The following is a 25685-nucleotide window of genomic DNA, read 5'->3' on the forward strand; positions in this document are numbered from 1 at the left end:
GCAAAATGGCTAATTGTCGTATTGAGGGCCTACATTGAAGCTGTACATGATTAATTCACAACATGAGGCACAAAAATCATTATTCGATGATAGGCAAAGTTAGTGGCCTTGTCTGCTTCCATGCCTCCCCCCAGAAAATGAATTTCAAAAGTTTTGAGATGTTTTCAGACTTCAGATTTTTACATTTTAAAATTTTGAGATTTTAGAATTTTCAGATCAGGAATTTCGGGGGAGGCCCCTGCGTACGCCAATGGTTTGCGCACTCAGACTGGCTGAGGCAGGAGAGCGGGGAATAGTGACATTGATTTTCACCAGTCGAGATTCTTCAATCAACGTTGTACGGTGAGTTCCTATAAAGTGAAAATACAAACCCGGGTGACGTCTGTGTGGTGTCGTAACGCGGGGGGTTTCTAACACTATGCAGACAAACGCGCCGATGCACGAACGCCGACGTGGACGATTTCGTTCTGTTTTTTGCACACTGCACTGGTATGGATCACGTCACCGATAGCAGCGCCATCTCGCATGGAGTTACAGAACTAATATTAATTTATATTGAAAAAGAAGTACCGCATCGACTGATTGAGTTAATCAACAACGCTCAGCCGAAACTGCTGGAGATAGACTTGAAATTTCGGGAGTATATTTCTATCATGACGTAGAGCACCCTAAGGCTGGATTTTTGGTAGTTAAGCATTTAGAGGGGTATAAGGAAGAATTTGTATTTTCACAAATTCCTAATTATCTTGCTTGCCCGTTGAGATTTCTAAGTGTTTTTGTAACGTAGAAATGTCTAAAATGTGAAAATGTCTATAGAGTTGGTTTAGGATTTCAACCTTTATGGGGTGACGGTGGATCTGGAGGAAGTTGGGTGTTTTTGTGGAGTCCTCAATATATATTCGGCTTGTGGTTACACCGGATCGGTTTCTGCTGACAAATGTTAGCCATCCAAGTGCACAAGCAAACAGTCAAAGGATTATGCGCTATAGAGATTTCAAAAAGTGAGCAGGACTTTAGAAATTAAATCCCTCCAATAACTTGGAGGAGAAGAAGGAAAATGGGCGGAAAAGCCGGGAGGCTAACCACGTGTAGACGCCGGTTGAATACCCTGCACTTTGGGAGTGGGGTTCAGGGGGTAAAGGAGAGGGCAAGCGAAAAGGAAGCGAGACAAGAATTTCCACTGTGCACTGGGCGCCGCCATTTTTTGAAGACCGGTGCGCCATCTGGCGGGCCTTTCTTGGGGACTGCGTTGCGAGCAGACGACGCCGCAGTCACACGCTGTTGTTCCGTGCCGTGCGTGCATGTCAGACGTCCCAGCGACATCAAAAATCGGTAAGTGTCATTTATTCGATATGTCAGCAGCGAGAAGTTCAACAGTGCTTAAAGGAGAACGCTCAAAGCGTCCGAGAGCTGTGAAGTTTGCCCATAAATTCCGTTCTCGACCCGCTGAGGCGCGCATGTCACCCTACGCACGCTTTGTCCTCACGGGGGTTGCGTGTGAGGCTACGTTTCGCCGCGGCAGCAGGGAATTCCCTGTTCATTTTATTGACGGGAATCCAACAAAAATGAACCCGACACGTATATGCTGCAGCATGGGTACGCGAAAAAGGCGAGCCGAAAGCGAAATAGTAGCGTCGCGGTGGCGGAGCACGCCCGGTCGAGTCGGTAATTAAATTGCTGTTGGCGGTTCCCACCCACCGCTGAAACGCAAAAGTTCTTTTGAGCAAGCAAACGGCCGTGAAATCTTGGTGTACCTTATATTTTGCTCCTGTGTTTGTATAGCGGGAAAGAGTGTTATGCGGCGGCAAATAGGCCTCCTGCGAAGCTGCGAATGTCATGCCACGCACGCTCAGAAGTCAGTATTTTGGTACATTCAACTAATGCCTCTGATCGCACGGTAGGGCAAATTTATAAGCATGGCATCCTGCTGCCAGTGCGCGAATGTCAGTCGGTTCTTCAACCAGGCCATGATATATTCGATTTGCCTGTGCAGGTCGTAGACGTTGCATGCTCATAAAAATAAAATGTTTTAACAATATCTGCCGCCGCATAACATGCTTATAAACATGTGTAACATGCATAACATGTTCCAAAGAACTTTTGCGTTTCAGCGGCGGGTGGGAACCGCCAACAGCAATTTAATTGCCGGCACGACCGGGCGTGCTCCGCCACCGCGACGCTATTTCGCTTTCGGCTCGCCTTTTTCGCGTACCCGTGCTGCAGCATATATGTGTTGGGTTGATTATTGTTGGCTCGCCGTCAATAAAATGAACAGAGAATGCCTCCAGAGCACAGAAATGTGCGATAAGGATTGAGCATGAGGGTGAATAAACAGCGCTTCGAAAATCAGCGCACGACCGTATACTTGCCCTCTCAAATTTGCTAGGTTCGAAATCTTTCCGATTCAGCGCGACAACTCATTCGCGGCGGCACTCAAGCGACGCAGGAAATTTGTGCACCGAATAGACTCCGCACATGCAGACACTTCTTTTGTCGTGGTGCACTTCGCACGTTTCTTGTATGAGCACTTTGCGCTTACGGTGATTGTTGTTGCAGCCAACAACGGCGTAGTGACGGCCGGACGAGTAGATTCTTTACATCGAAAGTAAAGGCAATTACTTCAACCTGCCCAGAATTAAGAAAACAAACATCGATTGGTGATAAAAAGGCGCGTTCGTAGCCTTTCATTCTGTGTCGGCTTTGTGGCGCAATGGGTAGAGCACCATGTACCTTGCGTTCCTCCCGCAGGGTCGTGGGATCGAAACCAGGCGTCGATAAGTATTATTTTTTTATATAGTGTAGGGGGAGTGGTGCGGACCTGTTGTTGAGAGCGAGGAGGGTAGCGTGATGCGGGAGAGGAGGAGTGGGCGAGAGGGCGCGCCTGCGCGCTGAGCTGTTGCGGACGCACGGCGGACGCTACATGTGAGTTAAAGAAATGCTCTGCATTTAAAAGTCGGGAGTCTTGCTGGCGCGGCGAAACGTAGCCTCACAGGCAACCCCCGTGAGGACAAAGCGTGCGTAGGGTGGCACGCCGCCTTAGCGGGTTGAGAACGGAATTCATGGGCGAACGTGACAGCTCTCGGATGTTTTGAACGTTCTCCTTTAAGCACTGTTGAACTTCGCGCTGCTGAGATACCGAATAAATGACACTTGCCGATTTTTGATGTCGCTGGGACGTCTGACATGCACGCGCGGCACGGAACAACACTGCAGCGTGTGACTGCGGCGTCGTCTGCTCGCGACGCAGTCCACAAGAAATGCCCGCCAGATGGCGCACCGGTCGTCAAAAAATGGCCGACTCGGCAAAATTCTGGTATGTACTCGAAAACAAGTTAAGAACGGCAATAGATCATGTGCGGCATCACTCCGCCTAAGCGACGGACCCAGACGTCAACAAGCGCGCGAGTTTTGAAAGGAGATTGCTATGAATGCGTGATACCGCCTGCCTTTTCTCACCTGCGCGCATCACAAATCGGAGTTTTTCTTGGTTCAAAAACGCCACCGGGATCCCACCACAGACATTCACGTCGTGTTGGATGGCATCAAGATTTCTCCCACTCGAAACATCAAAGTTTTTGGAATGACCTGCCAGGAAAATTGTAAGAAGACGCAACTAATCCGGAAATTGGACTCGTCGACCGCTCAGATCGTCAGGATGCTCCGTCGCATTGCCAGTCAAAAACACGGAATGAAGGAACAGGACATGATGAGTCTTGTTCAAGCTTTCGTCATTTCACGAATTACGTACGTCGCCCCCTACGCCACCCTTCTGGCCGCAGAAATGCGGGAGATCAACACCATTACACGAAAGGCCTTTAAACAAGCCCTCGGACTTTCAACAAGCACTTCTACGTCTCGTTTGATGTGCACCATAACATAGACAAGCTTACAGAGACGCACCTGAACGCCCAGAAAGCGCGACTAAGCACCACCCCGACAGGCCGGAAAGTACTCAGGAACCCGGGATACGCCCCTTTAATGGAAATGGAGACTGCCAAAGATATAGCACTGGAAATTAGATCGAAGCTAAAAATTGCTGCCCTGCCAAGAAATATGACACCTCAGCACCATGAAGGCAGAAGAACAGCCAGGGCACAAACCCTTGAAAGGCTGTACTGTCACTCAAAAACAACAGTATTCACATACGCAGCGGACTGCGCACGTGCAAATACCAAAACAGCGGATGTCGCTACCCCCACTGGTCTTATTACTGGTATCACCCTTCGCCATGGGCTACCATCCTCGAAGCGGAAGAAGCGGCGCTCGCATTAGCCATAACCCAGACTCAAGCCAAGATCATTATCACAGACTCGAAAGCGGCGTGTCGAAAGTACATAACCGGAAGGATTTCCACGAAAGCTCTACGCATCCTAGCCCAAAACCCTCCTGAAAGAGCAATGAAAATCATTTGGACGCCTGCCCACTCATCCCTTCGCGGCAATGCAGCGGCTCACGCTCACGCCCGAGATCTTGCTCGCCGGGCATCGCAAGAGGACGTCGAGAGGACCAGACACTCACTTATTACATACAATGACATTACCCAACACTACATGCTCACACGACGACCTTCCCGCCACCGGAAGAAAAATTAACGAAGGAACAACAAGCCACCCTTCAACGGCTTCAAACTAACACATTTCCACACCCCACGCGGCTACACACCATTCACCCCACATTAAACTACCCTGTGCAGGCACTGCGGCCGCCCGGCGACGCTCTTCCATATGGTTTGGGCATTACCCATTGTTTTGATTGCATAGTATACTGCATTGTATGGGCGTGTGCATTCTTTTTTGTCTTGCCCGTCCTGCTGGGACCATTTACTTGGCCTGCAGTATTGTGTAAATAAATAAATAAATGAATAAATGAATAAATAAATGAAACTTTATTGACACAAGGATGGCGACTCGGCCTATGTGGGGGTGGGTGGGGAGGGTGGTGTCAATTCGGGAAAACTTTACATTCTGAGATGAACGCCAGTAGCGAGAGCGAAGTCCCACAAGGAGGCAAACACCTGCTTGGCTGAATAAATAAATAAATAAATAAATAAATAAATAAATAAATAAATAAATAAATAAATAAATAAATAAATAAATCCAGACGTTGCACCAATACCCAATCCTACATACGGGCAGTGGGAGAGTGAACTTGCCAGCTCGGATCTAAGTAAGCAGCTTTGGCTCGCTGAAATGGCGAAGACGGCAGGCCGCACCAACGGAGTCCTGGACTGAGGACCCCGCCCACTTGCCAGCTCGATCTCACTGTTCAATAAAGTTTTCTCCTCCTCCTCCTCCTGCCCAAAGAGCAGCGCTAGTATTAAACGAAGAGTGTAAAACATAGGTATATTAGTTTATTTTTTGTAAGATGACACGTCATCACCCCCCTACAAAGGGGATACCACTATCAATCATCAATCATCATCGTCGCAGTCGTTGCCGTTCTTAAGTTGTAATCGAGTATAGTCCCGTTTAGGCGCAGTGGTTCGTGTAAACTCGTTCCCTTCAAAAACGTATAAGGGCTTTTGTGGCCTGCAAAGTCGATGGTAGGGACTGATGACCTAAGATTGTGAAGGGTGGACGGGGAAAATAATAAAAGGTGATATGTTGAACCGCTGAACCTTGAAATTTGCCATCATGCCATAGGAACTGGCTTTAAAATGGCTGGCTTTAAAAGAATACACCCCTTAAGGGTTTGAGGAGGGTTAAAACGTTTTTTTTTTTTTCAGAAACTCTTTAGTATGTCGCGGTTCATTCAGACATCGAACTAATCTTTGGTAAAATAGATAAGCCATACGAACGTCTAAAAACTGTTCCACAAGATTTCTAGTAATCAACACCTAAAGGGGCGAATCTGGATTGTGGTAAATTACGTGTTTGTACGGTGTTCTCAATATGTGCGAGGCCCGTCTTTGCCGGGTACCAGCGCTAGCATACTAATAGTACACAACAGTTTGGTTTCGAATTTGCTTTCGAAAAAAGTGGCAGTGAGGGATTTCGAAAGAAGCGATGCATTCCCGCCATAGTTGCTGAAAGAAAAACCTAGCGGCAAAAACGGGCCCCAAAGAAAGGGGTTGAGTAAAAGGTAGCTCCCCGGCCGAATTCGGCTTTTCGTCTGTATAGCCGGTTTTTGGGAGTACGGAAACCCTTCATTTTCTTCAAAAGCATGGAGAGATAAAAATAAGAGCTGAAGGGCCTTCACTCTTCAGTTGTCTGGGTGGCTGCTGGATGCGTTCGACGACACTTGAACCCTCGCACGCCGAACGCGGACAAAGTGCTCGGTGGAGCTCCGAATCTACCGGATACTTGGGCAATGCCGTTATCGGTAGACATGTATCGTTTTCGGCACTACCGGAGGGTAGACCAGACCTGCAGGGCCGGAGCTATCCCGGAATAGTTTTATGGTGACGCCGTCCTCGAGTCTTCCTTGTGTTGGCGCATAACTGATCTTGCCCCTGCGCATTAATTCGCAGTTAGCTCCACGCCGTGTTAACCCACAAATGTGCATACGCCGCCTTGTGAGTTACGGAGGCTGTGTGTAACAGTGCCACGAACTGGCTAAATACTTGATTAACACGCTGGGCTTTGGCTCTGGCTGCTGGCTATCGCGCTCTGACGACGTGCATGTCGATTCTGGCGGCTGTGGCTTTCGCATTCGACCGTTTTATCCGCAATGAACGGCCCGGGGATTTGTATTTTCGTGCGGCGTTGCTGAAACTGTGAGCTATGCTCAGCTTTTCAGTTACAAAATGAACGTATTAGTTACTAGATGTGTCTCCTGGTCTCTGTTCAGATGATTTCGGGGCTCGAAGGAAAGAAACAGGGTGTGCATGCACGGCCGCTCTGCTCATATCCTGACACCGGTGCCTCTTGTTTCTTTATTGGTTGATAAAAGCTGCACTTTCGCGAACCATTGTCGAATGGAGTTGGGGAAGTAGCCGTCGAGATGAGGCGTGCAGCGGGAAAAAATAGGGAGCTCGCCTAGATAAGCTGGAACGAGTGCCCGTTCCAATCACCTGAAAAGGGACACACATGCTTGTAGAAGAAGATAATGATTGGCGCATTGACGACGTATTCGGCAAATACAAGTACCCATGCTCTGGGATTATACGAGAATGTCGTCATCACACCACTCGAGGTCACCAAGTGAGCCGGTAGAATGGCGAAAATTGGAGGAAAAAATTCAAAGCGGAAACAGCAAGTATGGGACTTAAATCTCTTTAATAACCTTCTCGGAAATCGTGTAGACGCTTCAGGCAAAAAATGAAACGTTCGTAAGGTCTGCAGCCCTCAGCAGTAAACAGAGGACGAGGTTGTGGCTCAAAGTAACACAACATAGGCTACCCTCATGCGACAAAGAAACAACCGAACAGTTGGAACGACAATGCACACAGCATGCATAGCGCTCCGAGTTCATTCTACGAGGGCTCGTTTTGTGTGCTTATAGAATCGCTGTGGTGTGACGATACATTTCAGGGCCCTCGGAGTTGGTGGTTTCTGACATCAAAAGGCATCCTTCGGTGGGGATTTCAACCGTGTCACATGCCCGCTATCACGCAACCAGGACCTTCCATGCAACCGGAGCGGCGACGAAAACCGTATTTTGTCTTTAGAGTTTTTATAATTCAGGAAACTCACTTTCTGCTCGACAGTAGATCTTTAAAGAGGTTTTGAAAAGTTTTTCGTCATGAGCTGAATAATATAGTTCACTATTTCTTGCAATATGGCAACATTATTTAGTTACAGCATTGTTATACCAACAGCACAGGCTTACGATTGCTCAGTTCACGCTTCTACATGGGCACGTTTAAGTGTGAACGGTTGACAATGGACCTTTTTCCAGTAGCGTAGCCCTCTTGCGGCGGCCGCCCGAACCACACTTGGGGGATTATAGAGAATCACGCCCCTTCTTTTTCCGCCTGATCTGCGCAGTTGAGGAAGCCGTCCCACGCGCCACGCATGGCTTTGGTGGCAAATAAATTTTTCGATGGCAGCCGTAGCGCCTACCTGTCGGCCGCTTTCACGGCTCAGAAGTCGGAGCAGCACTTAGCTGGCTCGGCGTTCGCAATTGGCTAATCCAATATGGCGTCGTTTTGTTTACATTTTGCCCCCACGAATGGCGAATCGGTCGCTGGGAGCGAGAGTAGCGCGTGCGCAGAGCGCTGCTGGAAAAAGGTCCAATAGGGAAAAATGTTAGCTAAGGAGACACTTTTATGTCTGACAAACTGCACTTTGACAACGCATGCTCATGCCCACAAAAGACGACAGAAGGACAGACAGCATCTATCTTACAAAGTCGGAATGGCCTGTCCGCTTGAAGCGATATTGCGTTATAAGATTGGTACAAGCACGGCATTTTCTTTGTGGTGTAAACGTTAACTAAACGTGTTGATATGCAGTGCCCCACCTCTAAACTGACCTAAGAGATACCAAACCACTTATATTTACGAAAACAATGCGCAGAATTGAGCTAAGAGAACATTTAACACTAAAAAAAATCGCAGCTGCATAAAAGAATAAAAGGAGTGTTACAAGCGAAGCAGCAGATGGCGCTGGGTTCGCACAGAAAAGGCCGGGTTTGTACCCACGAGGGAACGGAATCTCGCCCGCTTAAAACACAAGTCCGCGTAGGCCCATTCACACGCTCTATCATTCGAACGCCAATCGATTTTCAAGGAAGTGTATTTTTCCTTCGTATTGTTGGACAAAAAGTATCGAGAAATAGCCTCGAATTTTGTAAAACACTTGCACCGAATCTGAAGAAAGGAAACGACTGCGCAAAACACGTATCAGGTGTGTATCCGCTTGCCTTGCGAATCGGCCTCAAACTCAAAGGGAACATGTTACGAACGAGTTTCTGTTCAGACTATCTGGAATAGGTTTGTCGATCTTACTCAGAGTCCAGTTGCACAGCGCTTTACGCGCATGGTGAGCAGCCAGATGTGAAACAGCCCATTTGTTGCCACCCGGTTCTCGTTTTTTGCCGAACAACATTAATTTGAGCGCCCTGCTCTGCTTCAAACTGCTTGGCTTTTGCGAGCGCGTGTATATATGTCTATGGCGCCTATTTCTTTCCCCTTCGTTATTTCGGGTGCTTTTTCAGTTTAAAACGCATGTTGGCTAACAGAGCTATGTGTAATGTTAGTCTTGTCTATTACTCCCTTGCATCCACACCGGCTTCATCCGTGAGAGACGACCACTCATATCAGCAAAAAGAAGAAGAAGAAGAAGAATACCGCGAAGCGGTTGTCATGCCGGAAACCATGCCGGTATATACGAGCATACCATACTACACGCAGAAAGAAGCAGGATCTTAAAAGTTTGCATGCCATAAAGTAGTCCCGAAAATCTCACGCCAACCAATAAGGAAGAAGAAAACATGGACAAGTGGCTGCTCGAGATTTGGTGAAGATTCTTAGACTAGAGCAAAAGGGCTCTCGCACTGCGATCTTCTTCTCGGCTACAATCTAGACTCTAGCCTCTCAATCCCTCTAGGGTGACAGAAGGTAAAGTGAACACGCGCTTCAATCAATCAATCAATCACTGGTTATTCGCATTAGAAAGTCCCCGGCTACAGCAATTATGCCTTGAGAAAAAGGTTGACTTTCGGGACGTCCCAGCTGAAATTAAATAAATAATGGGGATAAACAAAGCACATACGTGTAAGTCAGTCATGCCTGTTAATACATAATGCAATAGAACGACCTTTCTTGGCTTATTTATAAAGAGGACACGCCGACATGGCACTCGATCATGTCTTTGCCCAACCTATCAACGTCGCGGACAGGCTTTCATGTCACTCGCATAGATTGCAAGCAATCCTTGATACAGTCATGAAGCTGCAGCAGCCACAGCGTGAATGCCACGGGAGCGCGACCGTCTTTCAGTTCGAAACAAACACACGCACAGCCGACCGAACAAAACCTCCAGAACTCGCCGGTGCTGGCGTCGGCTGGCTTGACGCGCTTGAGGTCCCGGTTTCGGAAATGTCCATTGCATGTATTGGGTTGACGCAGTCCTGATGCCTGATGATTAAACAATTAAGAGGCACAAAAACGACACGAGGAAGACATTCAGCTGCGTGTTTTGACTTCACGTCACTAGAAGCGAAACTCAAATGTGTTCTTCACCCATCACATATACAGGGTAAAAAAAACAAAACAAGACGCACACGCCATGTCGCACAAATGCAGACCCCCAAAGTTTTGGAAGACGCAGCCACACAGTTTGCCAGGGACTATGCCGGAATTCCGCAGTCTTGCCAGTCACTTGTGAATGCACTTTGGCCCACGGCACGGCAATGGTGTAGGAGACGCTAATAGGGACGGTTGTTCTGAGGATGACTCACGACCTCGGAAGTTTAGAAGGAAAAAAGCGCCTGCACAAACCAGCCGTTTACTTCCGGTTTCCCTTCTTCGCATCAGTAGTAACGTCAATGCCTTTACAGCACTAAGATTACAAACCGGTTTTCACGACTTGCTATTTAGCAATTTCAGAAGCAATTGCGTTCGCGTCTCCGACGCTCAACATGCTATGAATGGTGAACCCGGGAAACTGCCACCACGTTCCGTGGTGCTGCACAGGCCCGAACAGTATTGCCACCGGCATGCTTATCGGCGTCCAAAGGCGAACACGTATCGCGTCTGTGGGGTATCTGCAAGGCACAAATAGCAACTGTCAAGATAAATAAACCACTTGCAATGGTCGCAACCACCAAAGGAACTTACAACAGTCACAACGCTGTGAACCTTTTCTCGGTACTATAAATCTTTCAGGGATAAAGTAGCAAGTTTGGTACTCTGAGTTCGCGGAGCACTCGGCACCTCTGCACTTCCTGAACACGGGCTCATGATTGTCCACCGCACGGATCCCCGCGAGTCTGAACAGCGGCAACTCTTATATTTCAATGTCTCGCAGCCGTTGCTCAGACGAATGGGTTCTGGACGCGTAACTGCCTTCGGTAAATTGTCCAACAACCCGATGCACAGTAGACAGCTTTCGCGAGAGGGCCGTTTCCTTCCTGAGATTGTTCAGTGGCTTTCGTTTAACGTCACCACGTGTGCTCCCGCAACAAAGCGGGCGTATACGTAAGGCGAGGTCTCAGTGTTTCATCTTCCTGTTTCTGTACGTGGACATAAACCTTCGGAGGATGAACGACTGCTTCGACTTGGCCTCGTACGTCCGCAGCACGTAGTACAGGTAGGCCGCTATGCACGTGATGCAGAGGATGAGCAGCACGAAGACGCCCAGGCTGGCGGCCAAGCCCGTTGCCGGCAGGCAGACGCCGTATATGATCTCTTCATAGCGACCGGTGAAGATGGCCGCGTTGTCCCGGGTCACGTTGGGTAGGAAGGCCAAGTCGACGCCGGCGATGACCCTCAGCGTGCCGCGGACGCCCAGCTGATCGGACGGTCCGACGGCGTTACGCTTCGTCTTGAGCGAGCGCGGACCACTCGGGAAACGACCGCTAGTGAGCACTATGGAGGCCTGGATTGGAACCTTGTGGACGTGCGTTGGATCTGTGGTCGTTGTGGTCGCAGGCACCTCGGCGGTATTTGTCTCCGCAGTGGTCGGATGAGGTTCGGTCGTGGTAGCGGGAGGCGCCGATTCCGTTTCGGTGACATGGTCCACTCTGTCTTGCAGGAAGTCCGGGGTGGCGGTGCCAGGGCCGAATGGGGGCATCGGGTAAGGGTAGTATGGTCTCGGAGGCTGGTACTGCTCAGCGGATGCGCCGGACTGTGCCGGAGGGCGTGGTCTGATGGCGCTGAACTTGCCTCCACCGGACGCATTGCCGTCTGCCTCGCCAGCACCTTCCGGCACCTGGGGTGGAGCTCTGGAAGGATTGGGGGCGTAGGAGAAAAACACAGGATTAGCGAAAACTGGGCCCATTGGTGCGTGAATGCGGTTCCCCTCAGCGACGTCACCGTTCTGAGCTGGGTATCTATCCCGGTTCAGGTAAGGATGCGCTGGCGGTTGCGTGTTGATTCCATCTCGAGACGCGATCGATGACGGATACGTTTGTGCAGCGGGCGTCGTCGTCGTCACCGTAACTGTTGTATCTGGAGCCGTTTTGGTTTCATCATAGTCGTTATTTTCTTCACCATGTGTACGTTTGGTAGTGGGAACGTGCTGCTCGGTGCGAGAAGGCTGTGCGCCCGAGGACTTGGGTGCCTCGTAGTAGAGCGGCCGAGCGGTGGCTCTGTCCTTTGGCGGTGAGCTAGACGTGGGCTGCTCTGAAGGCCTCTCCGATGATTCGTGTTGGACGCTCTGCTCAGCCCCCTTTTCTGTGTTACCGTGCATAGTTTCTTGCCGCATTGAAAGCGTCGTGAAGAACTGCGGTGGGTCCGTGATGGCGTCCGTAACCGGGTTTTCCGGTAGTACCGGCTCGTTGGCCGCCTCGTAGGATGGTCGCCGAGGCATGGCGTGCAAGTTGGGGTCCAAGGGCGGAAACGAAAGCTGCGGTGGTGGCCGGTGCAGTGAGGCGACGTTTTGTGGTTGCAACTCAGCCACGTGAACGCCAGGTGGTGCCGGTGGAACTGGGAAGGGGAAGAGAAAAAAACGAGAATGTAGTATTTGTGAGATGAGTGAGAGAATTTTTGCGTGCACGCTTCCGGGGTTCGCACTGCTTTAGGAATTTACCATAGGCAATCTACTGAGTCATATACGCAAGAAGCGTTCGTTATTGACCGATGTCTGGTCACAGAAACCCACGTTATGAGCAGTACCTGCCAATCACATCGCTTTCACGAGCAAATAGCTGTGCAATTGGTAGTCAATATTTTAGTGTTTGAAGACGCTATCGCCTGTTCGGGCCTGTGCCGGTCATCAGTGCAATGTCAGCGGCACATGCTGAGCATCGACTTTTAATGGTTAGCTTGGAGATTTAAAAAAAAGTCTAATTAATACAATGTAAAATGAGATGTTTTGTACGGTCGCAGGCGACATTTTACCCTCTAGAGTACACAAAATGGCTCCTAGCCACGCGTATCTCATGCCGCAAATCATTTCTATCAGCAGCCTATAAACATTCCGCGTTACCGAACCTAAAACGAAAAAAAAAAAAAAACCCAGTGCATCAGTTAGATGTTAACCGAAGAGAAATATCATGCCAACTCACAGGGCTAATTTCCTGACAGACGTATAAATGCAAGTTTTTATGGACATTCAATTCTTTACACTAAACCCCGCAGTTCGGTATTACTGCCCCCGTGCCCAAGGGATGCTGAGAACTTTTTAAAACTATGAAGAAAGCCAGGTTGGACGTTCTGCTCATCTGCTGTTGAACATTGCGCGGCCAGTCCCGTCACCACTTGACCAGCCGACTGAACAGGACCCTCCAAAGCCCGTTCCACTCGCTCGCCATCGCCAAGAGGCAGTGGCGCAGCCAGAAATATATTTCTCGGGGCGTTATGCGCCACCGTGAAAATAAAATAAAATGCGGAGAGGCTGCACCGGAGACTCAAATAATAAGTCATTATTCTGCATGCATAAGTTTCGGGGGGTGCCATGACACCGAACACCCCCCCCCCCCCCCCCCGGTGTATACGCCCTTGCCGGGAGCCACCTAATTGCTTTCGTCGGTGTACATTCCCCCCTCAAGACGGCTCGTATTGCACTCCTTTGCCGTTGGTGTTCCCCAGATTTCCCGGCGCGTCACCCCTTCTCAGATCCACCCTTCGAACTCGTCTGTCAGCTCTGTTCCCCTTTCCCGGCGCGCTCCTCGCGCTCCACTTTTCTGTCCTATTATGTGTTCTTCAAGACAACTTCTTCATACATCACGCGTTCCATGAAACATTGATAACGCCTTAAAGGCTTCCCTATATACCTCTCTCGTTCTCCCCGCATTTTTCGTTCTGCCTTAGAGAGCAAAGGCTGGTTCTCACAGTAGTGGTCAGGCAGGATGTTAACCGAGAGAAGCGGCAGGCCGAACGGAATGGTCTGGCGCTGAGGAGGAGGCGGCTGGGTGACGCTGTTCTGCTGCTGCCCTTTCGGGTACTGCTGCTTGACAGAGTGCAGCGCGCTTCCGGCGGCCACCCCGGCCTCCCGCTGGGGTTCACGCTGCTGGTGCGGAGTCGGAGGATGCTCCACCTTCCCCTCCTGCTGGGACGGCGAGGCGGCGTAGTGTGGCCCCTGGTGGGGTCGCTCGGCCTGCCGGTGGAGGTCGTCGGGAGCCGGCACGTCACCTCCGCCGCCACCACTCTGCACACGTGCGATTAATCGGCTGAGTTATGCGTGCGGTCAAAACAATTGGTCACATCGTTGTTGTGGAACGTCGTTGTTAACTCTGAATTTCAGATGCTCAATTGGCTTGCGGGTGGCGGAAAGAAGGAGTGGGGTTTTACGGTGGCTGCGGGGCTACTGGAATTCGATGCGAGAAAAAGAAATTTTGTCGTTGAAGGCGGTTAAACCAAGTATGTTGAGCGATAGCCCGGTTATCGCGCCGAGAGTGCACAGTGAACGCGCACACAACTGCATCGCAGCGCTGCTGTGCGCAGCCGCCGGTCTATGCCCGATTGTGCAGTGACCTTGGCCCGTCATTTGTGGACGGCCAATAAGATGAAGGTGCGCTGCCTAGCAGGCAAGCCTTGCCGTCGCATCACCGAGAGCGTTGCGAAACTACAAGCAACACCAAAGAAATTCTGGGCCATTATGAGTGATTGCATGGTTACTGAACATTTCTAGGCTATTTATGAAAATGTGACTCAAAGCATTTAAAACAAAGTAAAAGGGAAGGAAATGCTATACTTTTTTTAGGCTTACTGGAAGGTTTTGCATATATCCATGATAATTACTCTATAGTGCTGGTCTGGAATTCAGGTATCGAAGTTATGAGTTTACTAAACATTAGAATTTTCTAAAACATAAAGGGACAGTATTCAAATACAATATCGTCGTAATCAATTAAACTGCCCGCAGTTGCATTCTGTCAATTTAGCATATATACTCAAGCAGTCACGTCTGGCAATCACTACACTTCTTGGAACCGAAAATGTCCTCCTGATGCATTTATTAATCCAACCGATATTGTTTTAATGTTCTTTCTAACAGATGTGGTAAACTAACTCATTGCTGAGACCCCGAGCGACCGCTCCGCCTAAACGCGAGTTGTCTTGGCAAGGAAGGCCCTGCAGGACCTTTTCGCCAACATGCCCCGCAATTGCCACAAACCCTTGAAGGACGTGGAAGGCGTGGAGAAGGACAAAGAGAAGGCAGTTTGAGGGATGTGAGGAAGCTTTTCCCGGGTATTGGGATCAAAGGCTGCTTTACAAAATTGAAGTTTTCTTGTGCTTTTTGTACCTTGTTCTAATAATTTATGGAAGGTCTATAGCTGCATATATCAAACCACTGGTTGTGTTTAAGTGGGTTCAAGTACAGGACGGGTGTGCTAGGCGTTATGATTGTCGATATGGCACCCAAATCTCTACTGCGCCACTGTGTCCTGTATGGGTAGTGCCCAGTATGGGCTAGTAACTACTATGGCTAGTAGTGTACGGCGTGGCTAGTATACAGTACGACTAGTGCCCGGTGTGGCTAGTATGAAGTATGGCTAGTAGACAGTATGGCCAGTGAACAGTAAATCCTATACTCGGGGACAACTTAAGAACGGCAACGCCAGTTTCCCCTGAGCCTCATCTTCACAGTCGGCTGTTACTCCGCGCGGCGCAAAAAGTGCATTACTGCGAGCATTCCGAACGTAATACGAGTCGTTTCCATGATTTCTTGCACTTAATCTGCTTATAAATTCCTGCAGCGATGACATAAGAACTATGCGTGAAAAGGAAGACGATGTTACGCATTAAGCTCAATCTCGTTTCAAAACGCGCGCGCACGCGCGTTGACATCTCGGTCCGTCGCCTCGGCGGAGTGATACACTACATGAGCTGTTGCGATTCTTAACTTGTACCCGGTTATAGTGTGTAACACTGGTCCCATTACACAATATGTACTGAGGTAGCGCCACTGGCTCTTACACCAGGGTAGATGAGTAGTAATGCGAATTCAATTAGGTATACACTGTCGCCACAATACTTATTTGTGGCTAGAATACGTGCCTGCGCCGTCAGGTGGTTCTCGTGTGCGGGACAGTCGTCGGGGCATCCGTGCCGGCAGATCTCGACCACGCACTGGATCTGCACCTCGATTGTGTCGGGGAACTTGAAGGCGTAGAAGTGCGAGAAGGCCACGACGCTGGCGCGGCCGCTGAAGTCGCGCACCTTCATGAAGGCCGTGAGCATCTTGGGCCGCAGAACGCAGCCCCGGTCGTCCGTCAGCTGGATCGGGCCGCGCAGGCCGTCGTGGGCCACGCACGACTTGACGCGCATGTCGAACTGCTTGTCGCGGTCGTTGATGGCGATCACCATGGTCAGTGGGCTGCCCAGAGGCACGATGCTCGACACCTGCTTCGCCCACGGGCCCTTGCCTGCGGCACGCGTTGCGGAGTTAGGGGGATGATGTTAAGAGTGGATTTAGCTTAAAACTAGCGTGCAAGCACTGTATTATCGCTAGGAAAAGAAGAAAATAAGGAACATGGTTAGCTGTGTTTGAGCATGTTTATGTGCGCAATACAGAACCTGATCTGAAAATTCCCGAATAAGCACGAAAACTTACGTTCAGCCACCCCAGGCAGCAACACCTAAACGGTTCTTTAGTATTAACAAACTGCGCTTCAGTTCCAAACGACGTATTTCTGAGAAATTCAAATGCAATCGAAATGCACTGTTGGTTATAAACTCCAGCTTGCGACCACACGCAATCACGCACACACTCACACGCGCACACACGTACAAGCACGCAAACTCTGTCAGCGATGTTTCACTGTTCATAGGGTAATACTCTACAGGCATCTGCAAGGTATTATTCGCCACCAGAGAACAAAAATGTAGGTTAGTGGAATTATCCTCCAGTTCAACACATGTTAAGTTGATGCACATGTTATGTTGCGTTGAAATCTGCATTCTACGAAACAAAAACTATTTGGTTCAGAATGCTGCAAGTTTAGTGCTTTTTCTCAATTCTCAAACAAATGCGCCGCCTTTCAAGCTGTGTAGTTCTAGCGCTATCCGTAAGTCGAGCCATCAGGGCAAGGCAAATGCGGCATCTAGGGTACTCGCCTTCTTGTATCTCCATCCAGCACCCGACGCTGTCGCCCTGGAAGTTGAGCTCCTGGACGTCCAGGTCCGCCAGCTGGATGGATGGAGTGCGCAGTGCGGACTTCTCGTAGGCGTCATGCCACTCGCAGCGGAGCCTTTTGGCCTCGTCCCACGCCTCGATGATGTCCACCCCATACTGGACCACAATTGTGTTCTCGTAGAAGCTGCCGTGGTGGTCCGGCTGCGAGAGATGAGCAAGGTCGCGCGACACGAGAAAGGAATCGGTGTGTGCTCAATATTCGCCAAGCGCGAGTTTTCACGAAATAAGTTTTACAACGGCACTGCAACGAAAACGCATCCAAGCGCGTTCGCAATAAAAAAATGCGGAAAATCAAGTATGTGGTGGGTTTTAGGGGCGAAGCCCCGTAGGCGCTGGGACTGTTGGCGTCTCCTGTCGTCGTCGTCATCGTAATCGTCGTCATAATCGCCGTCTCATGTAGTCAAGGTACTAAAACACCGGGAAACTCGTTTACGCCTCGCGCCAGAACGTAACGCGGGCTAAAAAAAAAAAAAAACATCGGGACACTCGTTGACGCCTCGCGCTAGAGAGCTTCGTGCTCAAAAGACAAGAAACTTTTACAGCAAAGCTGTATACCTCTACCACCCAACGGTTTCATCTCCGTTGGAAAAAACGCCAAGGCGCCAAGCGTATACACTTCTACACTGCATGCTTCGCCCCTCCCCAGCTTTCACGTTAGTGGAGATGGTCCTGGATTTTTTTATATCTGTTCCACGACGACACTTAATAGCATTAACTATGATTACATTATGATGGTATCAACGAATGGTAACATGAGAGAATGATGAGCGCCGGTAGCTGTTAACTACCAGGACAGGAAGACCAAGTCTGTGATCGGATTGTGTATGACTGCCATATCCCGTGTGGTACCCTATAAAAAGCTGTCATGGACTGGAAATGTGGTAACGGTGAGAACTTATGCACCGTGCACTTTGTGCGTACCTTGGTGCCGCATCGATCGTAGAAGACGTCGAAGTTGGCCGCCTGGATGCCCGATTTGGGCCCGACGTAGACGCAGTCCGGCTGTCCGTGGTGTCCCTTGGAGAAGACGATGCCGTGGAAGGGCGCGCTGAACTGTAGCTGGACGCGCATGTGGCGCTTGCCGCAGGCCACTTCGACGCCCACCAGGCGAGGCAGGTCGCTCGGGGGCTCCGGCAGGGACATGCCCTTGCCTTCCCACGGCGGTTCCGTCCCGCACGAAGCCTGGGCACAGTTTCGGGGCATGGTCAGTGAGGGGCAACCAAACCCACATGTGGCGTTGTTGCGAGCGGTGTAAAAAAAAAAAAAAAAACCGAAACTCAAACGAAGAGCTTAGTCCTGCCAGCCGAGTACACGCCACAGGAAAAATCCAAGCCAAGAAAAGAGGAGAAAAGACAGAGAGAAAAAGAAAGAAGGCATCAACGGAAGAGTAACAAGACGCACGGTTTACTTGGTTCACTGTAGCTCGTTATAATCTTGAAATAAGGGTTTATGTCAAAACGACGCCTCGTACATTTAACGATTCCCACAAGCGGTGTTCTTGCAGTGTTTTACTATCCTGGGGTTCATGTTTTGCGTTTTCATAAAAATGTTTTTGTATCAATTGCTTCCATACTTGCCTATTTGTTGTTTATCACGCGCGTATTTATACTGCGTAGGAAACAATAAACTTTCAGTTGCGACTGAGTGCCGTGTTTGTTTTTTCTATTATATTTGTCAGCCTACGCTGTTTTCCAGCTACTACCATTGCGTTAGGTTAAACGAGTCCTGATGCACCCTCCGCCGACGCTATGGAGCCTGAGAGGTCTCGCAAAGCACAGCCCGACTCATCTCCTCCCGGTCGAATCTAGTTGGTTCTCTAAGTTAATTTAAGCGAGTTACTGCACACCAAAAGAGAGCACATTTATATTCTTCTCTCGCGCGCCATTCGCAACACTTGTGGAAGCTACCGCCACGCTGGCTCAGGGGGGGGGGGGGGGGGGGGGGGGCAGACTGGTACCGCGCACGTCAGCGAAAAACTTCCTGTTAGACGCGTTGATGCAGAGTATGGCAGTGCATTTATTGCGAACCTCTTCTGTAATTATTCCGTCAGGGTGTCCTTTGTCAATTCGTTCAGAACTTGTTAACGCGGTCCGAGAGAATGTATGCTACGTCAAGCATGTGGATTGAATTACGACGTTCGTGCTTCGCTCCAGTTTCATGTGATACGAGTGTAGCAATCGACGTATTCCTCCCGGAAATCTGTCGCGGGCGTGCAGAAAGAAAATGGGTACTGCTGCCAGTTCGTTTTTAACAGCGGAGTTGTTGTAGCTGGCCGTAATGTGTAACGCATTAAAAATACCAAGAGAATGCCGAGAGTTCACGAGCGCGTGCCTCACGGTGACCGCCCGGCGTCCCCGGCTCGAGCAATGGTAATGTATCCTCCACTGCTCATGTATAGCAGTCCTGCAGGTTCGCCAGTTCTCGACACTGGGCGGTGGTGGAAGTCTACAATGGCGAGGATGAGCTTGTAGACCACTCCGTTTAATGGCTCCCGTGAGGAACACGACAATATCAATGAATATGACGTTGACGACTGCTAATACAGTGCAAAGCGACGGCGGAACATGTAAATAAAAAATTTCAAACTTGTACAAATGCGTGGTGATGTGACCTTCAGCGCTCACTTAGAAAGAAATCCTGCAGCTCCGCAACGGTTCAAGCCTTGCGCGACTTAGTGCAAGCTTCCACTTTTTTTTATTTTTGTAGATCTGTACGCATACAAATCTGTCCTTTTGCGTTCACGAGAAGCTTGGCTCCATATGACGCCTCGTTACACGCAGTGTTCAAAATTATTTTCGGACATTGCCTTTCTGGTTTCGACGTGCGCCGCTGCATTCAGTACCGGAGCTGGAGACGATACGGACTTACACATCTCGTTTTCACAGTGTGCGTGTCGGCCTTGCTACAACGTGCATAACATGCTTAATAAAGGGGTAAGCATAGGCAAACGAGGTATCGCTGAAGCATGCTACAAGCAACAGTAATTGACGAAAGCTTTTAGTGTTGATGGAGAGCAGACGATGCCAAGACGACGCTTGGCGTTACTTGGAGTGCACGAAATACAAAGTTGGCCGATAGGAGGAATCTCTCCTTCATAACGCGTAAAGATCGGCGTGAAGGATGGCGGAAAATTTTAAATCAGTATAGGGAAATGTTGACAAACTTTGCATTGTGATTGCGAACTCCCTCGTGTTGTAACGCCATGACTGCGTGAGTTAAGGGACCATGTTCAAAACGCCTTCCAGGGTCGCTTTGAATTCCTCGAGGAGTGCCGCGTTAGCGTGGTTTTTTAAATGCGGTATGTTCCATTTCGTAAATCCGACATATAATATCGGGTCATGCCGTCTGGTATGAGATTTACAAGCTGCTACGAGATTTCCAAAGGGTTGTGCAAGTATATGAGTAAGGTTTCTTATTTTTGTTTTCTACTTTTCTGTCTCAAATTGTAGCAAGCTAAACCGCAATGACGCTGAGTTGTGCAGAAAAGAAAAACCTTTCCGCTCTACTTCGAAGCTTCAAACTAACGACATTCAGAGAACAAAATGGAACAGTTCACGCGTTGTCCACCGATGTTGCGAATTGCCGCTAAAGCATGAAAAGGGACCACATCAAGAATTTGGTTTTGCGTACCTGCGGGGAAATTCCCAAATTTACCCGTATCCTTACTGTAGAATAAATCTCTCTCAGCTACACACGATGCTCATTTTCATCTGGCTGCCTTTCTGGCGTTTCCAGCAACGGCAAGAAGTGAATACTAAAAATGCTAGTTACTAGATGTTACTGAATTTAAATGAAAAGCGACCACGACGTTTAAACTTCAGGGTTAGATTCGGGGACGCAGAAATACAGTGGTTCATGAAAAATCACGGTGCGGTCGTATTTTAAGCTAATCCCTCTCCCCTCATTTCACGTATACGTGCGTGGATGTGGTGAGGTCTAAAACTGCACCGTAAGGACTCTTTTTATTCGGACCGAAATTGCAAAAAGTAGGGCTTCAGTTACGCGCGCGTTGTGTCCCGGTGTGCATCATGAGCCAGGGACCAGAAAAACGGGATTTAAAATTTGGCCACCAACATGAAAGTTTAGCTAATAAACGAATAAGGCTGACTAAATGACTTCGACAGAAGCGCTTTTAGCCGCTTCTTTGAAAGAAGAAAAGGGAGGAGGTGTGAAAGGGGGGACAGTCACACGGGCCCGGGGATGAACAAGGTCTGAAAGCACGTCTGCCGCTACCGTGCGGGCATTTGTACCAGACAGATATGGCAAGCGTAGTTCCAAACTTCTCCGCTGCTGTAAGAGCAGTGAATATCATCATCATGAAGAGACTGCCGCCAAAGCAGTGGAGATGCGTGAGCGGCAAAAGCTCTTTCCTGTAAAGAGACTCCGTATACGTTGTTCTCATTCGTGTGAATGATGCAAATCCCTTGTCCCACATCTTTCCCAGCGGTACCAGATGAAGGCAAATTATTGTAGTCGGCTAACAATGCAGGCACCGGGACGTCTTCAATGTGTCTCGCGCGTTGCGACGTGTGGTGCTTTTCAGCTCACGCATGAGCGCGTACGGGGGTTATTTCCGCTGCGGAGTTGGCACTGCGTTAGGAGCAATACTTCAATCAAATCTTTACGAGGAAAAAAAAATTTTTTTGCAGGAATTCTAAAGTGGAAATTATCGAACATTATCTAACATGTGCTTATTAAGCCACTTTGCTATACACTTAGCGCATTTAAAGCCATCTTCACTACTACACTTATGTGTGCTGGTCGGAAGGCATTTTTTCTTGGGCCGTATAAACGGTCGGATAGCAGAGTAGGAGGGTCATTGGGACTTTAAATAATTAAATACCTCCGTAAGATTGATGTCTACCTATGATACTCTTATACTTAGCCCCTCTAAAATATGACTCACTACAATACATAAATGCTGAGATAAGAAGACATTTTTCGGGGCCATATAAACATAGGAAGCCCCTATGGCATTATATTAAGTACGTCCATATAACCCATTGCAACTCTACAAAGCTCTACAAAGTGCGCTACAAAGTGCGCAATTCTACAAAGTGCGCTACAAAGCTATACGGCTTCACTGCTATACAGAGTGCACTGCCGGGAATACATTTTTTCGGTGGAGATATGAAAGTATTATGGCACAAGGGCCTTTGTAATATACTTCCACACGATCCCATGTATACATGATGTACTTTAGACCAAGCCTATTTAACATCGGCTTCACTACTATACACGAAAGTTTGGTGGGAAGACTATTTAGCGGTGGTATCCAACTAATACGATATCAAAGTACGATAGCCCCAGCGCGTTTTGTTAGTTGGATTTTCGTATTTTCCGAAAATGTGGCACTGCAACCGTTAGAGACGGACAGACGGCTTCCCTCGTTCATTTTACACGGAAATGTTTCAACATTTAATAACTGGGACACTACATTGTTTCCCGCGAAGAAACCACAATCCTTGTTATCGTCGCGACGTCTCCTTAAGCAACGGCATCGTGAGAAGAATGGGGGAAGAGGGTGGGAGGTTATGACGAGGTGCGAGCGCGTGCATGAACTCGTGTTATTACAAACATGAATTTAGCGCCACCGCAACTGCGGATGAGGGAGAAACGCTGCCACCAATTATCCGTGTTGTAGTGGCGTCGCGGGGGCATGTTCTCTTGTCCCCTTGAACCCGCACCTTTGGCCGTGTCTCCGCGAGCTTGCCGCTTTTCAAGGTCGCCGCACGGCACGGGATCCAGGTCGACCACGTTCCGGGCTTTTCTTTTTCTCTCGTCCTTTTTCTCGCAGTGCGTGCCCGCAAAACTGTGTCGGAGCGTGCGACTGCATGCGAGGTATGCGCGGTTACTGATAGTGTGGAACGTGCCGCCTGCTGTGTTCTCGAGCTGCCGGTCTGGCCGCCGTGCACACTCGTCTGAATGCGTAACACGATGAATGTATAGCTGTAAATAACCTCTGTATATTGCCAATGTGCTGACAGAATAAGTCGGTGCCTACGTTACAGAATAGGATAAGTTATAGAATAGGTTTCGTTATATCGAACACCTCGCGAGCGCTGTTATACGTTTGAATTAAAACCAGCTAATAATGGCAAGCAAGAATGGGAGTCTGTTCGCGGCGCATCCGATGGCGATGTCTAGGGTCAATTACATTGTCTAGCATTCACGTGTGGAACGGGCGGGGGCTGAAAAACGCGACAGAGAATGAGTTTGATTGAAGCATTCTGATCCGATAGACTGCACACACGCGAAAAGACGTAATACACGGTCAGTGGGCAGCGAATTTAACAACAAAAGCGTCTCCGCTTTTCGGCTTTGTACAGACAGACTCAGCTAACACAGGTGGCACAAGAAATTAACGAGAAAAAGTAAAAAAAGGACGTTGTTCATTCTGTTGGCTCGAACGCCAGAGTCTCGAGGGTACTACTTTATTTGCTTAAAACCAGCTCACCAAGTCCATTCGTCCCCCTCTGCCGCAGAAGCTAAAATTCCTTATTTGATCTTTAAATATTGCACACGCCCAAGATGCACGGACGCCGAGGTGTTTGTGTAACGTGGGCTGTATGCAGATCAATTCACACGAGCTGGGGTGGAATCTTGCACACACGAGAGTATATTTGTGTTTGTCTAGCCTCCGTCAGATACTTGTCGTTGTATCTCCCTTACACACGTCCTTTTGGTAGTTAAAGTATGCCGCCGATTCAGAGAGCCTGGATTCGACGCGTGTTGCGAACAAAAATTAGCGTGAGCAGCCGTCCCGTGGACCATTGCACTAACGCGTAGATCTCACGCGTTAGTGCAGTTACTTTTCAAATGTTTGCAACGAATACGCCACCGATGGCTGGCTGCCGAATGGCACAAAATAGGCAGCCACAACCGTGACGTGAACAATACTATGGGCGCCCAAACCGAAATGATACTTTTTTTACTCGAAATAGAACGCTGCGCCGAAAGGCGCGGGTTCGTTTCTTGGCCGCGGTGGCCGCTTTCCTGATGGAAGCGAAAAGCGAAAACGCCTGCGCGTCGAGATTTTAGAGCACGTTAAATCACCAGGTGGTCAAAATTCATCCGAAGCCCTCCACTACGGGGCGCCTCATAGCCTGTATAGCTTCGGCGCGTTAAACCCTATATAAGTTACTCGAAATAGAAACGACACATAAGTTTCCGTCCCTGAACAGAACTGTTACAACTGAGAGTGTTGCGAATACGGTGTTTTTGCGATGTCAATTGTACGTTATCATTAAATAAATTGTATTATGAACCTTCACAGGATACAGGTTCTAATGGTTTGGGAGGAGGGCTACCGTAATAGCGCGTTAAGAAAAAAAAGGCGAACAAATGGTAGGGGCAAGGCGTTCGGCCACAGGTTTCCTGTATGAAAATTTTCTTTGTTTCACGCTGTTAAGATATGCAGACCTTCTCGATTGTGGCGCGCATGCTTAGTTAGATGAGACCACCGGATGCACCGGCCCATGACGTCCGCCGCGGCAGTATACTCAGAAATTAAAGTGGCTGAGCCTACAAAGAAAAGAAAAAAACAACAACAAAAGCTTGAAACGGCACGGGTTTGAGAGGGGAGTCAGGTTACGTGAGCAGGCGGTTTTCAGAAATGCAAACAACGTTTACAATATTGCTCGTAAGTTATATAAGTGTTCGCATACGCAAGACGCACAAAGAAACGAAGGCTTTAGTACTCGACCAGCCACAACGTGCTCTCGGAGAAAACAACTCAACACTGGCCGTTTATTCTGCCCCAACGAGCAAAGAAGTCGACGGGTGAGTTGTTCAAACAGAAGGGCTCATTACGGAGAGTAGCCCTCGCCACACGCGCGTAGGATTTCCCTCGTTTACGGGCACTTATGAAAAGGGCACGGCAGCACGCTGTTTACGGTATAGACCTCGCTCGCCTTGCGTCCAACGCGTGGCACCGTGCACTGGCCCGGCGCAGGTCTATTAAGGACGCAGGGAAATGCAAAAACGTTGTCGGAATACCGTGGCCACCTACGTCGACACATGTGTGGTCAGTCGTGCGTGCTTAGCGGAAGCGGTTTGCGGAAACCAATAACTGCAGTCAAATTATTATTACGTTTGTAAATAGAGAACGAGGGGAAAATGGAGGAAGAAATAGCCATTCGTTGGGATGTAAACTCGCATGCACAGAGATGCATGCGAGGGCGAATTTCGGAGACTCATATCTCAAGCAAACAAGACAATTTGCTTGAGATACGCGCCAAGACAAGAGCGTTAGAGGCGAAACAGGGAGAATCGTTAATTTTTTGCCATCCCCAGCTTTTTCTTTTTTGCTCAAAATTCCGACCGCTCAAGAACCTAGTGAAATCATTGCAGGGAAGCGATATTTCGAATAGAGCAAGCAGTCGACTTCTATACGAACACCGTAAAAAGGTTTAGCAAAACTCTGAATAGTTTTTGTGCGGTTCGTTGTGAAAGTTGCTGCCCGTGGCTCTGGGACTTGGTAGATAACAAGGTTTTAAA

At 49.0% G+C, this 25685-nt stretch overlaps 1 protein-coding gene across 1 annotated transcript; it reads right to left on the reverse strand.

The window, feature by feature from the left end:
• Window positions 1-7198: 7198 nt before the first annotated feature.
• LOC144168498 (uncharacterized) lies at window positions 7199-18440 on the reverse strand. Its single transcript, XM_077697468.1, has 5 exons — window positions 18108-18440; window positions 17108-17327; window positions 16026-16416; window positions 13880-14217; window positions 7199-12532 (listed from the first exon to the last, which is right to left on the reverse strand). The coding sequence occupies exons 1-5, from the start codon at window positions 18387-18389 to the stop codon at window positions 11097-11099; spliced, it is 2667 nt and encodes an 888-aa protein (XP_077553594.1). The 5' UTR covers window positions 18390-18440; the 3' UTR covers window positions 7199-11096.
• Window positions 18441-25685: the final 7245 nt, after the last annotated feature.

Source organism: Haemaphysalis longicornis, unplaced genomic scaffold (genome assembly GCF_048455015.1).
Source record: "Haemaphysalis longicornis isolate Haplotype H1 unplaced genomic scaffold, Haemaphysalis longicornis Haplotype H1 scaffold_2, whole genome shotgun sequence".
Classification (NCBI taxonomy): Eukaryota; Metazoa; Arthropoda; class Arachnida; order Ixodida; family Ixodidae; genus Haemaphysalis; species Haemaphysalis longicornis.